The 14,737-nt window shown below is 46.8% G+C and overlaps 1 protein-coding gene across 1 annotated transcript in view; it reads right to left on the minus strand.

Moving 5' to 3' along the window:
* Positions 1-1,690: 1,690 nt before the first annotated feature.
* The window catches only part of plppr3b (phospholipid phosphatase related 3b), a 14,525-nt gene continuing 1,478 nt past the window's right edge, over positions 1,691-14,737 (minus strand). The window contains exons 2-10 of the mRNA XM_085775207.1: positions 14,294-14,479; positions 13,336-13,462; positions 10,022-10,217; positions 9,887-9,944; positions 8,598-8,771; positions 5,755-6,375; positions 4,672-4,932; positions 3,146-3,389; positions 1,691-2,244 (exon numbers count right to left, since the gene is read on the minus strand). Coding sequence (XP_085631333.1) covers positions 1,913-2,244; positions 3,146-3,389; positions 4,672-4,932; positions 5,755-6,375; positions 8,598-8,771; positions 9,887-9,944; positions 10,022-10,217; positions 13,336-13,462; positions 14,294-14,479 — 2,199 coding nt within the window. The 3' untranslated portion in view covers positions 1,691-1,912. The remainder of the gene's footprint in view (positions 2,245-3,145; positions 3,390-4,671; positions 4,933-5,754; positions 6,376-8,597; positions 8,772-9,886; positions 9,945-10,021; positions 10,218-13,335; positions 13,463-14,293; positions 14,480-14,737) is intronic.

Consider the following 14,737-nt stretch of genomic DNA (forward strand, 5'->3'; position numbering starts at 1 on the left):
AGCTGAGCTAATGGCGGCGCTCTTGTCCCTGCATACGGGTACTCTTGGATTATTCAGAGAATGATTCACCATGGAAACGGTCCAGCTTCCACTCAGAGGCTCAACACCGTGGGCGGTGACGTCTTGGCTGGTTCTGGTTCTAGACGAGTTCAGATTGTCAGTTAGCTGTTGTTAGCCACCGCCTGTAGCTCAGCTAGTTAGCTTCAACTGTGTTTACATCGATTACACAGCAGACAAACAAATTTAAAGGGGAATTACAGTTTTTTTTTAACAATCTGGACTTTATTTCTAGCATAAAATACGATCATTTACTCACCCAGATAACTTTGGTGTCATTACAAGTCGTACCGACGAAATTAGATCCAGCCGAGAGCCGCGCAACAGCAATTCCCCTTTAACACAGTATCGATAACGTCTCTGTATATCTTCGCACTACTGTTGCTTAATAACCTCGTCGCCAGCCCCTGGAGGAACCGGTTCTTAGCTCTAGACCAGCAAGGAGTTGGTGCTTTGTTGGAACCAGTTTTAAGAACCAAGAACCGGTTTCTTAAGCGGTGGAAAAGCAAAGAACTGGTGCTCTAGAACCAGCACTGGAACCAGCTCGGTGGAAAAGGGGCCATTGTGGTTGTGGTCTGGTTCTGGACTAATTCAGAACATGGTTTTGGTCTGGTTGTGGTCTGGTTCAGTCTGTGGTTTTGGTCTGGTTCAGTCTGTGGTTTTGGTCTGGTTCAGATGTGGTTTTGGTCTGGTTCAGACTGCGGTTTTGGTCTGGTTGTGATGTGGTTGTGGTCTGGTTCAGACTGTGGCTTTGGTCTGGTTGTGGTCTGGTTCAGACTGTGGTTTTGGTCTGGTTGTGGTCTGGTTCTGGACTAATTCAGAATATGGTTTTGGTCTGGTTCAGACTGTGGTTTTGGTCTGGTTTTGGTCTGGTTCAGACAACGGAGGTCAATACTATATATTAGATCAGATGTTGATGACCATGATGTTCCCTCAACACTGCTTCACTATCAGGGGCTCCTGGTCACATGACAGAGCTTGAGACCAGGTCCTACAGGTCCTGTGGCACCTGCGTACACTGAGGACCAGTACCAGTACCAGTACCAGTACCAGTACCAGTACCAGTACTGGCAAAGCTGATCTGCACTGAACTGAAGGTCCTCTGAACATCCAGAGACCTAAATGGAGGTGAGATACCGTCGATGTCAGAACCATCTAGAACTAAACTAGAAGAGATGTTAGTTTCTGAGGGCGAGACAGAGTCAGGATCGGGTCCAGGCAGGACCCTGCATCCGTCCCAAGCACCAGTGCTGCTCAGACTAGGTAGATGTTTCCTTCAGGTTCCAGAACCAGAACCTGTTCCATCGATTCTCATCATCTATTCTGATGATACCAGACCTCTCTCCACGGTCACTCCTCAGCCTTCAGGACAATCAACACTCACATTGAGGTCACAACCTGGAGATTATCTCATCGTCATCTCCAGACCCGGGAATAAAACCCTAGACTGAACTGTACGTCCAGAATGACTCATCTTTTAACTTTTTCATAGCTATAGATTGTGTAGTGTCCTTGCACCAATATGTCAATCAGGTGTGAAAACTGGCGGTAACGTTGTTATTATTATTATGGTAAGTCTAACCATTGGACTGTTGGATAAACAGGATCTAACAGAGACACTGTTAGAGTTCTGGACTCTGTTAGATCCAAAACCCATCTGGAGTGTTGAGCCTCTGAGCATCCGGTCGGACCCTCCTAGAATAGAAACCCTTATTTCTTGCAGCTCCTTCCTTCCTTCCTTCCATCACATTTAGCCGATTGAAGTGCATAGTGACATAGTCCTCACTGCTGTCCAGGTGCTGTGCTGATAGTGACCAGTTTCAAAATAAGGCTTTTGTTTTGAAAAGTTAAGAGACTAATCCTTGAACCTGCGTCCCTGCAGACTCTTATAGTAGTTTTCCTGTTCAGTTTGGTTACGAATCTCTCGATCCAGCAGAACTAGCGCCGTCTTGCGTCTCATGGCCATCTCCCTGCGCTTAGAGTCCACGGACATCTCCAACTGCTGCGGGTGAGGCGGGGGCGAGGCCGCGTCCAGGTTGATGTTGGCGCACGGCGACGCGGACCGGTGCGGCCGAAAGCTGCTGCCGCGGGCGGACGAGTCTCCTCGGTTCAGGCTGTTGAGGTCGTAGCTGTCCTGGGGGTCGCCGGGGTTGGAGGCCGCCGCCCACTCCCACGGGTTACTGTTCCCTGTGAGTAGGGATGCACATGATTATGATGGAAACAGTTTATAAGAACCTGCAGATAGAGGGCATTCTAACTTTTAACATGGCAATGTGGTATGGTAATCTAAACATTAAAGGAAGAAGCAAGCTGCAGAGAATAGTAAACCTTGCCTCAAAAATCATAGGGACTATATATTAATATACGCTGCACGCAAAAGCATACTGTTAAAATGGATCTCAAATAAGCCACCAACGCTCTCAGACTGGCATAAGATCATATTCAGTCTTTTACCCATGGAATACCTGACATAACTGGGCCAAAGGTAAAATTGGTGTATTTTTTGACATATGGACTCCATTTTTTGATTATATGGGACCTAGGATATCTAGTATATTTTGGAAGACATTTCCAAAACCACGGAATGATAATTTAATTTGTGGGGGAGCCCTGGTTGTCTGTAACTCTTTTCCTTTATTTTCTCTCCTTTATTTATTAATTTTTTTCTCTCTTTTCTTATGAGAATTGTATTTATGTGTATATGTGCATATATATGTGTGTGTGCATGTAGGCATGTGTATGTATGTACATGTAATCTTTCTGAATACCGCTTGTTAAGACAAGACTGTGCTGTGGGATCTGTGTGTGTGTGGGGGGGTTCATAAATGGGAAAAAAAAAGTAAGAAACTGTAATATGTGACATGTGAATGTTTAAATATCAATAAAGATACAAAGATAAAAAAAAATCATAGGGACAAGACAGAAACAATTAAGTTGTATGTACGAGGAAGTGCTTAGGAAAAAAGCTGTCAAAATAGCAAACGATCCCTCTCATCCACTCAATAGGGAGTTTGAACTTCTTCCCTCTGGTAGACGATACAAAGTCGGTTATCGGTCAGAAAAAAATTTCATAATGTGCATCCCCTACCTGTGAGGGATGGACCCTGAGGAGGGGGCATGGCTTGGACCACAGGATGGTGGGGGGCGTGGGCCTCCACTGTCACGATGCCCGAGCCCTCCCTCTCCCGCTGCTGCTCCGAGGCCGGGCGGTAGTGAGGCGAGTCGGCGATGGAGGAGGAGGCGCCAGAGCCGGTGGAGGAAGTGGTCTCGGAGGACTTCTCCCCGGAGGAGGAGGAGGGGAGGAGGCCCTGCTGCTTCGACATGGCGATGACCTGTGTAACACACGCGGACAAACGGGACTGCATTGGTACATGAAACATGATATTACTCGTTTAGCTCGTTTATTAAACTATGCCTGTCCTGAAACCTCCCGCTTGCTCCTGTGGTTATCTCTCTCTCAAGTGTATGCACAGACGTGAGTTTGTGTACCTGTCCGTATGTGTGTGTATCTACCTGAGCATGGGAGTTGCTTCACTTACCCGCTCCGTAGTTACCGCTTCTAGGCCTAGGAACGACCCGGTGCGACCGGACTCGGCAAGGCCGTAGCTCAGGGCGCCCCTGTCGCTACACGGCCACAGCAGCTCCACAGCCGGCCAGCTCGCTCGACTCGGCACTTGGTTCTTAGTTCCAGGGCCGGCCCTAGGATTTTGGTGGCCCCTAAACAAGATTTTTGTTTGTGGCCCTGCACTCTAAGCGCAAACACCAAATCACTGCTTAAAACTGAATACAGACATGTTTATGCCCTCTGAGGTTTGAGGCCATTTTCTCGACTTTAACATTTTCTTAAATTTATCTTTTTAAGATACTTGCAGATGTAACAATACTCAAGTGTTTTATGTCTAAATATTAGAACCTCCGCTGTAAGCACACTGAGGCCAATAATTTAGGCGAAATGCTGGAAATTTGAGGTCTGCTTTTTGAAAAATTTCAAATCCCTTGTGAAAACACACCTTCAGTCATGAGAATGAACTGTTTTTTGGTGCTTGAAATAGGATATGAATACAGTAATAGATACGTGTAGAAAACAAGTCTAAAATGAAATTTTGTAAAATTGCTTTTTGAGCACAAATGTTGTCATTCTGCCGTTCTATTTTCACCAAATGTCTCAAATGTGAGATAAAAGAAGCTGAATATTGACTTCACATTACATATAAAGCTCATAGCGTGCACGTGCAGACCTCAGGATGTTTAAATGACTTGAATGAACCCCGGTACCTTTCTGATCATGTGGCCCCCCACCTAACGGCTGTGGCCCTAAACAACCGCATAGAGTGTTTATGCCAGGGGCCGGCCCTGCTTAGTTCATTTGGTGTGTGACTCTGCTGCGGTGTGTCTGCCGCTCTTCGTCTCGAAACCCCGGAAGTCGTCCCTCACTTCCGCCTCCAGCCCAGGTGATATGGGTCAACTCAACTCCGCCCACTCATTGGGTCAAGTGAGCTACCTCCCATCTCGTGATATGTTTCTGTGTTGTGTATTTGTGGATCAGTCTACCTTGACCTCACCTGGCCCTTACACTTCACCTGCTTCACATCTCCCAGGGGAGTTCATAACAACCTGCATGAGTCGCGGCTGGTTGGCGGCGCCGCGGCCCGACGCCTCCCCGCCGCCGCCGCCGCTGGTCTTCTCCCTTATGGCGAGCCACTTGGCCCGAGTCAGGGCGCTCTTCGGGGACACCGGTGGTGGTCCGGCCTCGGGGATCTGTGGCGGTCTCGGAGTCGCCACGGCTTTGGCGGCTCCCGGAGATGGAGATGGAGTTCGGTTGTGACTGGCGGCGGCTGATCTCCCAGAATGCACCGCGGGTTGGTAGAGAGGCGCCTGAGAGCATAGATATATATATAAGAAGACTAGATGACTCACCCACCGCTGTTTCCCAATGACAAAGCGTAGCCAGGACGGCGGTCATCGTGGGACGGGCAACTCTCTCCCTCAGAGCATTAAGCCTCTGCTGCATATTCTGCTATAATGACCAGAACTTGCTCAGTTCTTGTCCGATTTCAAAACGGTTTGATTTTTTATGAACGTCTATGCACTTATGATGCAGCATACTTAGAATCACGGATCAGTTTAATCATGTATATTTTTTTGTAAAAGTAACATTATAGTGACATTATGCAAATAGTTAAAGCAGAAGTAAGCGATCCGGTCGTTTTGGCTAACTTTTTGTCAGCCGATGGAGTTAGCAGCCCCCGCCCTCGTCATGGATCTATTGGTCCTCGTCCCTACGTCACCACATTCACGCGCATCCCTTGGCTGCACACACAGCCCTTCATGCCGTTCTCTCTCCTCATTGGATAAAGGTTGTAGGATACAAGGAAAGTTTTCTCCTCGGCTCAGAGCAGAGCAGAGTGACTGACAGACCCGTGTTTCGGTCCAAACACTCTATGTAAGTGATTGCTGTCGGAAGATATAACTATTTAAGACTTATATTAACACAAATATTCCGCTTACTTCTGCTTTAAAGTAATAGCTACATACTGATTTGTTTTACACAGAGTTATGAATCGTTTTGTTAGTGAAGATGACTGGATCACCTATCTACTGCACTGTAACTGCAGCCAGAGTCAGAGCAAGTTGCCCGTTCCATTATGGCCGCCTGTGAGCTATACGCCCGCGTGTAGTCCGACCCCCCCCCCTTGCCTGAGAGCCGCCGTCCTCGGTCCCCACGGAGCCGCCGTCCGAGCCCTCGTCGCTGGCTTCCTGTGCCGCCTCGTCCCGCAGGCTCAGGCCTCTCATCTCCATGGACTTCTGCTTCCACTCGGACACCAGCTGCTGCGAGCGCATCGGGTCCATGGGAACCTGCACGGCTTTGAGACGCCGTTGCACCGGCTGCACCGGCTGCACCGGCTGGACCAGCTGCACCGACTGGACTTGATCCTCTAGCTCTAGTGCCTCGTTGGTCCCGAGCACCCCGTTGACGTTCATGCTGGCCCTCGGCAGCGTGTTGCTGAAGGTCAGCATGGTCTCCTTCCCCATTGGGCTGCGAGGAGCCAGAAGCTCCACGTCCACGCTGGCCCTCTTCAGGCTCCCCATGGAGTTCTTCTCCCTCTGCAGCGGCACCAGGCCCTCCAGCCGGTCCATGGGGGCCGGGGCCGCCGCGATCTCGTCGTTGCTCTCCGAGGCCGAGGCGGGGCCTTTGTTGTAGACGGACTCGTGCCCTCGCTCCGTCAGCGCACGGAGAGGATCTTCTTTTGGAGCCGGAGGAGCTGGAGCTGGAGTGATGTCATCGGAGGACTTGAAGTTGGCCACAGCGTGAAACGCCTAAAAGGAGAAAAATATATTTTAAAAAAAGGTCAGAGTCTGACAGTAAAAACCACCAGGGACTCAATCAGTCCAAGGTTCAGGTGCTTGTCATGGCGACACCGGAAAGTGGTGGATAGAAGGGGAGCGTACCTATGTTCCCTGGGTTCTATGTTCCCTTCTCTTTTTGAAAATGGGTCTTATGTTCCCCGTTTTTACCAAAAAGGGTCCTATGTTCCCCGGTCGCAATACATACTGGGGAACATAGGACCTTTTTTCAAAAAAAGGGTCCTATGTTCCCCACTGTTGCTGGTCGATGGACTCTCTCTACTTATCTGGACTCTATTTATCTGGCCTGTCTAGCCTCTACCTGGTCTTTTTACTAAACTTAACCAACTCCTTTCTTCATTGCCTAAACCCAACCAATGGGACAATTAGCCTACACTTCTCACTCAAAGTCACAACTAAACTCCTCACTCAAAAATAGGCAAAAATATGCCAAGTCACTCACAACGCCACTTCCAGGTATGAGTACAAAAATTGCATGTTCCCCGGGTCCTTTTGGGGGAAAGCGGGGAACACAGGACCTTTTTTTAGAAAAAGGGTTCTATGTTCCCCGGTCCCATACAAAGTGGGGAACATAGGACCCGGGGAATATAGGGATGATCCCGATAGAAGAGGGCTCATTCCTACACTGCACTTGGTTATGCACAAGACTTAACACATTCTGGCACGATTTTTCTGACATCACGAGAAAACTTCTAGGAGCGCATCTTCCATTAGATCCTCAAACCTGTTTATTAGGAGATACTACTACAAATATCGATGTACGATTAAGAAAAGCTCAAAAGAAGTTTCTCTCATTGGCCTAAGTTGCGTGTTGCCAGGAAGTGCATCGCCATCACATGGAAGTCTGACTCCCAACTTTCTATTGGAAGATAGATGGGTTTCAGAAATGAATAGTTGTGTTCCACTTGAAAAAATTACAGGAAAGACCATCATACTTTTACAGAGATGTGGCAACCTTATTTGGTATAAATGGACACATTGTCAGCCTCTATGATGGACGGGTTGTAGATTTACACATTCCAGTTTGAATACTTGCATGAGCTCACTGTCATGTAGTTTACTATCTATTCTACACTATGAACTTGCTTCTGTAGGGCGCAAATTTCGACAGTTAAGTATCAAATCGAATACTGTCGTTGTGCACTAAGTTAGTGGGAACTAACGATCACATCGGTTGCCAACGCCATCTTCTTTTTTGGATGCTCTTGTCGCCCGTCAACTCATCTACTGGCTTGATTTCTTTGTAATTTCAATTAGCAATAATGAACGCCTTACTGTACTTTTTTCTTTGCTTGTGTGGGCCACACGTTTAATGCGAAGTAGAGATTACGCCACCATCGCTGTGTCAGCCGGCTCCTCTTACTGGTAGGAAACATTGGCCTGCCGGTATGTAGATTTACATATATTATATTCTGCTACGTAGTCCTGATGCCGATCATTGAGGGTGGGAAGTGTCGGTCGTTCCACACTCAACTTTTTGACCATTTTGAGTGAACAATCCAGGTTCCTACAACTCAAAAACATCTGGCGCTCCAGAGAGATAAAAGAAGTAACTAAAATAAGAATCTTCAACTCCAACGTAAAATCTGTCTTGATCTATGGAGCCAAGACCAGGAGAATGTTGAAAACCACAATCAGTAAAGTGCAAACCTTCATTAACAGCTGCTTAAGAAAAATTCTGAAGATCTACTGGCCAGACAAGATTACGAACCAAGATATGTGGGCAAGGACGAACCAAACACCAGCTATGGACGAAATAGGACGAAGAAGATGGAACTGGATAGGACACACACTTCGGAAACCAGCATCTAACATCACCAGACAGGCTCTAACTTGGAACCCACAAGGGAGGAGAAATAGAGTCCGACCCAAAAATACCTGGCGGAGAGATCTCCAGGCTGACACCAAAAAGATGGGATACAACTGGTCGCAGATCGAAAAGAAAGCCAGTGACCGAGTGCTCTGGAGGTCCCTTGTCAATGGCATATACCCCAGCAAGGGGTGTCAGGCGTAAGTAAGTCAGTAAGTAATCCAGGTTCTTACAGTACACTGTGTTTTGACAAGTTTGCAGACCTTAAAAATAGTTAGTTAGTATTCAAATTGAGACACAGCACTGGTCTCCCATCCGACCAGAGTGACTGGTAAAACAGTATTTGTGACAGTGAACGTCTCACCAGGTAGGCAGCGATGAAGGCTCCGATGAGGAAGCCCACGTAGACGTCGATGGGATGGCTGCGATGCTGAGTGATCTGAGTCAGACCCGTCAACGCCGCTGCGATGGCGAACGCAAACACGAGCACCGGCTTCAGCAGCTTGGTGCTGTCGGAGATGGTCGAGTTGAAGTACATCTGGAAGGAAACAGTTGTTCACAGGTGAAGGAGATCATCATCACACCAACAAAACACCTGGACCTGCTGGAACCAGAGTGGACATGGATCATCCATCTCATCATCCACCTGTTCTTTCCCTGAGTTTTACCCAAGGGGGGAGTTGTGGGTTCTCCAAGTGAAGACCACTTCCGCGTTCAAAAAGCTGCAGTTCCCCGGCGGCCTCTGGGGGCTGGCTCCAGAAGGGAGCAACTCCAATTGAGCCCCATGTTAAAATAGCCGACTTTACAGCTTTAAGGGACAACGAGGAGTTTTGGAAAGCGAAGTGTTCTCATACTACATTTCCCCATGAGCCTCCGCGCGCACGGTGAAATTCTTGGACCGGCGTAAGACGGATGTCTTGCCAAGAATGTTTTCATTCATCAACAATTAAAGTCAGAGGTTCGAAGACGATCACATACCGTCGTAGTTCAGACCATAAACGGTGATTCGGCTGCGTTATTCTCATGACCCACCGGGCAGCGTCCGCGAAACCGAAAGTAAGGAAACGCTGGTCGGCTCGCCCAGCATTTCCACCACTAATAATAATAACAAAATAACGATAGAGACGATATATTTATCGAAAATGGAGCCATTAACAAGTGGTAACGTAGATTCATCCACATTAATATGAGACTTTTTTTTACAACCAAATAGAAACTCCTCGTTGTCCCTTTAAAAAAACATATTTACAGCCTGGTCCATTTTATTTTTTTGGTCTCTACCGATAGTTTCCACCTCCTTGAACACTGTTTTTGTACCACAACCGTTTTAGTATTGTTTAGGCTTCAAATTCGTGCATAAATTACGTTGAGTGACAGGTTCACAGAGAGTTTACCGGCCGTTAATTGGTTGCTCCGAGTTCAGTGGGCGGGTTCTCAGCCGGCTAACCGCCTCTCCTCCAAATATGGCAAATAGACTCCACCTAAAATCCAAGATGGCGCAGTTCAAACCCCCGTAGTAGCGGCACAAAACAGACTCCCCCAAACCAATGGGTGACGTCACGGGTGCTACGTCCATTCTTTTTACAGTCTATGGTTTTACCTGATCATTAATCTGTTCTTCACCTGTTCAGCCACAGACAGAATCGTACTCACCGAAACGTAAACTGCAGCAAAGGCGGAGAGAGTTGCATGTTGAGAGGGAAACGTCTTCCTGTGAAAAAGAGAGAGACAGTTAGAGAGAGAAGGAGGATGGGTGGGGTGACGTGGCGGCGGTAAGTGGCGACTCACCTGGCGGCCATGATGGCGTGCTGGTCGTGTCCAGAGCAGATGTCTTTAGTGATGTACGGGTTCTTATCACACGACACTCCGACCTGGGTGTAGTTGGGTTTGCAGACGGTGAGGAAGAAGGGGGCGTGGTAACCTGTCGACAGCTGGATGATGTCAGTGACCAGCGCCGTCGCACACAGACCGAACACGTGCACACCTGGAGACAGATAGAGAGACAGGTGAGCAAAGCCAGCAACACCTGGAGAAGAGCCAGTGGCCAGAGGATGACATTTGTCGAGAATTCCCGCGGATCACAAGCCTAGAAATCTAGCTGCACCCTAGCGACAGCAAATCTCTTTGCTCCGTAGGTGGGTCTAGAAACGAGCCATAGGAACTTTTTGAGTCTCGAACACCGTTTGTGTTCACCAATCACAGCGCTCTATCTGTTTAGAGAGTCGTTGGGCGGGCTTAACCATAGATATATAAACATAGATGCCGCGTTCTATATCTGGCGATACGTCAGTGGGGCCGCCATATTGTGCAGGACACAGAACGTCTAAGCCTGTGAATATTCTCATTTGTCCAGGTCCAAGAGGCTTCATCAGTTGCGCACATGAACTGATGAAGCCTCTTAGATGAGAGGTGAAACGTCTTCCTAGACAAAATAACTGAGTCCAGTTGCGTTTGATTTAATTTTCTTTGGGGATATCTACAGATCTACAGCTCTAGGTCACTGAATTGTTAGACTACACTACAGTAGGTCATTTCAATTTGCGCGTCTGTGTGTTTTCCTTTTTATTTTTTTATATAGGCTAATATTCATATGCGGATCAAGAGTGAGCGAGTGAGCGCGAGAGAAACAGCAGATGCGCACCAGATGCAGGTTGACCGGGCAAAAACTGAAACGAGACGGTTAAAGAGAGGAAAAACACAGAATATACAATAAGAGACTTTGAGTGGATCTGATGGTGGCTCAGGTTTAGTGATGAGGAAACTGTCACTTGGTGCGTTTCCATTACCCCTTGAAATGCGCAAAACCTAAATATCGAAATTAAAAACTGGTAATGGAAACACCTACATTTCGAAAAAACTCTCAAATATCGCAAAAAAGTTTTTGCGCTCTCATGAGGTGGTTTTTGAGACGTATCGATACAAACGTGTATCGCAAAAGTGTAATGGAAACACTTTTTTCGCTTTTCTACACGTCACCGGCGTCACCGGAGTTGTGTGTGTCCACGCTGTGTTGGTTTATGTAACTCGAGGGGACAAATGAACCACATGTTTATTGTCATGCATTGCTGACCTGGGCATTGTTTCTCAATAAATTAGAAAAACCTTTTCTATCATTCCCCTTTTCCGTGCATGGTTGAAGGAGATTAGCTCCACGCTCCCACTCCCTCCTGCGCCGAAATGTCACCTAAGTCACATAAACCAGTACGGGTGTGTGGACACAACCACCTATATTGTTGTCAGCGCCTCATCACCGCTGGTGTTGAAAGGCTCCGTTCTCTCTGCAGTCAAGTTAAAGCGCGCATCCGCCGTGTTGGTAAACAAATAATCCCTCTATATCAACGGAGGCAACCGTGCTTGATCAGCTTGGGTTCGAGGTGATGTGAGTGCGGGCCAGGGGGGGACAGAGGAGGGGGCATTCGGGCTTCAGCACGGTACGGAACAACTGGCCCGTGTGAGTGCGTCCTTATTTGTGGCCGCTGCAGCGCCACACGGGCTTTGCCTTTCAGTAATCAAGCGCTGTTTTTGTCTTTGTTAAAAACAATAACAGCAACAGCTGTCGGCAGCTGAGATCGCTGTGCCGTCACCATAGAAACGCAAGACGCATTACGGCTCATTCGCAAAAATACCTTTCAATGGAAACACCCGCAAATGGCAATTGCACTTTTTCGAAGTTTCAGAAATATCGCTTTTATTTTGCGAAAATCTGTAATGGAAACGCAGCTACTGTCAGCTGCTGCTCCAAACAGTCACTAACTTCAATTTGAAGGGACAGATTAGATGTTGATTTTGTTAACAGGGACTTTGTTGCACCCATATCACCGTGGTGCGTCTTTTGCGTCTTGAAATCCCTCTTTGTGCAAAGCGGGAGATGACAGAAAGAGTCTGAGAACTACTTAATTGAAGCTACATTGTTGCGAGTTGGCTGCGGCGTACAGGAAGCTCTGCGCCGTGCTCAGTGTTTCAGCTGCTTCTAGTTAACGTCCCCAGCGTAAATGACGCCTGTGAATAGATTTAATCAAAATCTGGGGTTACAACCATGGTTACAGCGTTTAGAACGGCAGTCCTTTAGAACTTATGCCCTGCACAACATGGCGGCCAGCAGACGCATGGTGGCGCTGTTCGGCAGTATGGAACGCGGCATCTACGTTTATATATCTATGGGCTTAACGCCATGACGACATACATTTTAATTGGCTTGTCAGGCTAACGTCATCCTGCTCTTTGCTCTGATTGGTCGTAGCGCTACCCTATTGGTGCAGGGGCAGTTTGAAAGACAGCCTTCTTCCCGCCCCCTGGATTGAGCCGAGGTCTACCGCTCGTTGCCAGACTAGACATGTTAATGATGTAGTCTGGATGGTCAGGCTAGCGGATCACGTGATTCCCACGGGATGGGAGTCAAAGTTTTATTAATCCCGTGATTGGGATGGGACGGGAATAAAAATCAATGGGAGCGGGCAGGAGCGGGAAGACCATTAATAGATGATGATTTTCAGCCGTGTTAAACAACCAAAAGGACAGACGCGTCCATTTTTGCAGTCATCTTTCAGTGAGCCAAATCTATTTTGACTTGAGTTAGCAAGAACTACACATCCAACAGTGCTTTGACTTCCGGGCCGGCCACTACCGGAAGTCCGCTGCCCCCCTGTTCACATCAGACGCTTATTTCTCCGCGCCGGACGACAAGTGCTTCTGCCCCTCAGTTGTGTGTGTGTGTGTGTGTGTGTTTCTCTCTCGCGCTCTGTTAGATTAATAAACACAAATAGGCTACAAACATAGACACGCCGAAGCGCCGCGGAACAGAGCCCGCTTCCTTTCGGCGCCCTTGTTAACAGAACTTGTTGGGAAGTCGCAAATATTGCAAAGGTTTATTAGAGTGGAACGTGAAAGTGACTAACTTATTAATTAAAAAAAAAAAAAGTGTGGGAGTGGGAGTAATTTTGAGTGGGAGTGGGATGGGATTGGGAGTCATTCTACAGGAGTGGGACAGGATGGGATTTCTTTTTTTACTCCGGCCTTGGATTGGGATGGGATGGGATTTTTTCTCTGGGAGTGGGATGGGACGGGAGTGAAAATCCACTCCCGTGTCATGGTCTAGTCTGTACCTACGAAGCGGACCGTCCTCCTCAGGAAGGAGTTGAAGTTGCAGCCGCCGGCGTTGATGCTGCCCTCAGGCCGGCGGAGCTTCAGTCTGGACTGGAGGCAGTAGATCAGACCCTCCACCACCATGATCTGACACACAACAACAAAACAAACGCACCTCAGGACCTCAGCTATTGGATCTCATCTGTTCTCATCACCCTCTTTATTTATTTTTTTTCCAATTCACAAACAAATACAGACATTCCCTCCACACTCTAATGGTTAAAAAAAATAAAAAATAAAACAAAAAACAGAAAAGAAAAAAACAAAAAGGAACAAAAAAAACAATGTATATATATACATACACACACACACACATACATACACATATATACACATTTATAAAAAAAATTTCACATATATGCATGTACACTAGGGGTGGGAGAAAAAATCGATTCACCTTTTCATCTTTTTTGACGATTTTTAAATCGATTAAAAAAATTTTTTTTTAAAATATTGTGCAATGTGCATTTGTTCGCCTTTTTTACATACAGAGAGTCCAGGTTTTGAAAAGGGTTTAAGTTCACTTTATAATGGAGTATGTTAATTTATAGGCTCCTACAGTGTTTGTGTGCAGATAAATGTTAAAAATGCTAAAGACTAAAAAACGAGATAATCGGCAATATCGTAGAATCGCAATTTAAATCGAAACGCCATCCAAAAAATCGCAGAAGAATCGAATCGGGAGAAAAGCGCATCGTCCCAGCCCTAATGTACATGTACACATACGTAGGCACATATGCCCACACAGACACATAATAAGAAGATAAATTACAACTAAGGGAAACTTTGTATATACTAAATAAATATACAACAAACACACATAGAAGGCAAAAACACTCTTGATCGGAAACATCAGAAAAAAAAGAAGCAAAAAACTAAAATAAACATATAAGTAAATAAACAGAACAGTATTGTTACCGAGGCGGCCGGTCCGGCGAAGGCGAGGCTGAGCAGCATCAGCAGAGGAATGAGCTCGTCGCCGCCGTCCACGTACGGCATGCTGAGCTCCCGGTCGTGGCAGCGGAAGCCGACCTGGGCCGGCTGCACCACGTCGGTCAGCTCCAGGAAGTACAGAGACACCATAGAAGAAGCCACGATGGGCAGCTGTGGAGTGATGTCACGGTTAGAGATTTTTGTGAGAGAAATAATCACAATTATTATGAATTAATTAATTTCACAACACTATGAATGTGTAAAATCAAATTTAGTTAAAATACATTACTCATTATATACACAAGATATTTTAAGCCAATCTATGACCCATTATTAATCCCCCAGGGGAAATTCATTCACATTAATTGTCATCTATACCAAATGTTTAAGTTAATTTTAATCTCTATTACAAATGACAAACTAACATTT

This window comes from Trachurus japonicus, chromosome 4 (assembly GCF_045865225.1).
Source record: "Trachurus japonicus isolate A0001 chromosome 4, Traja_1.0".
NCBI classification, from domain to species: domain Eukaryota; kingdom Metazoa; phylum Chordata; class Actinopteri; order Carangiformes; family Carangidae; genus Trachurus; species Trachurus japonicus.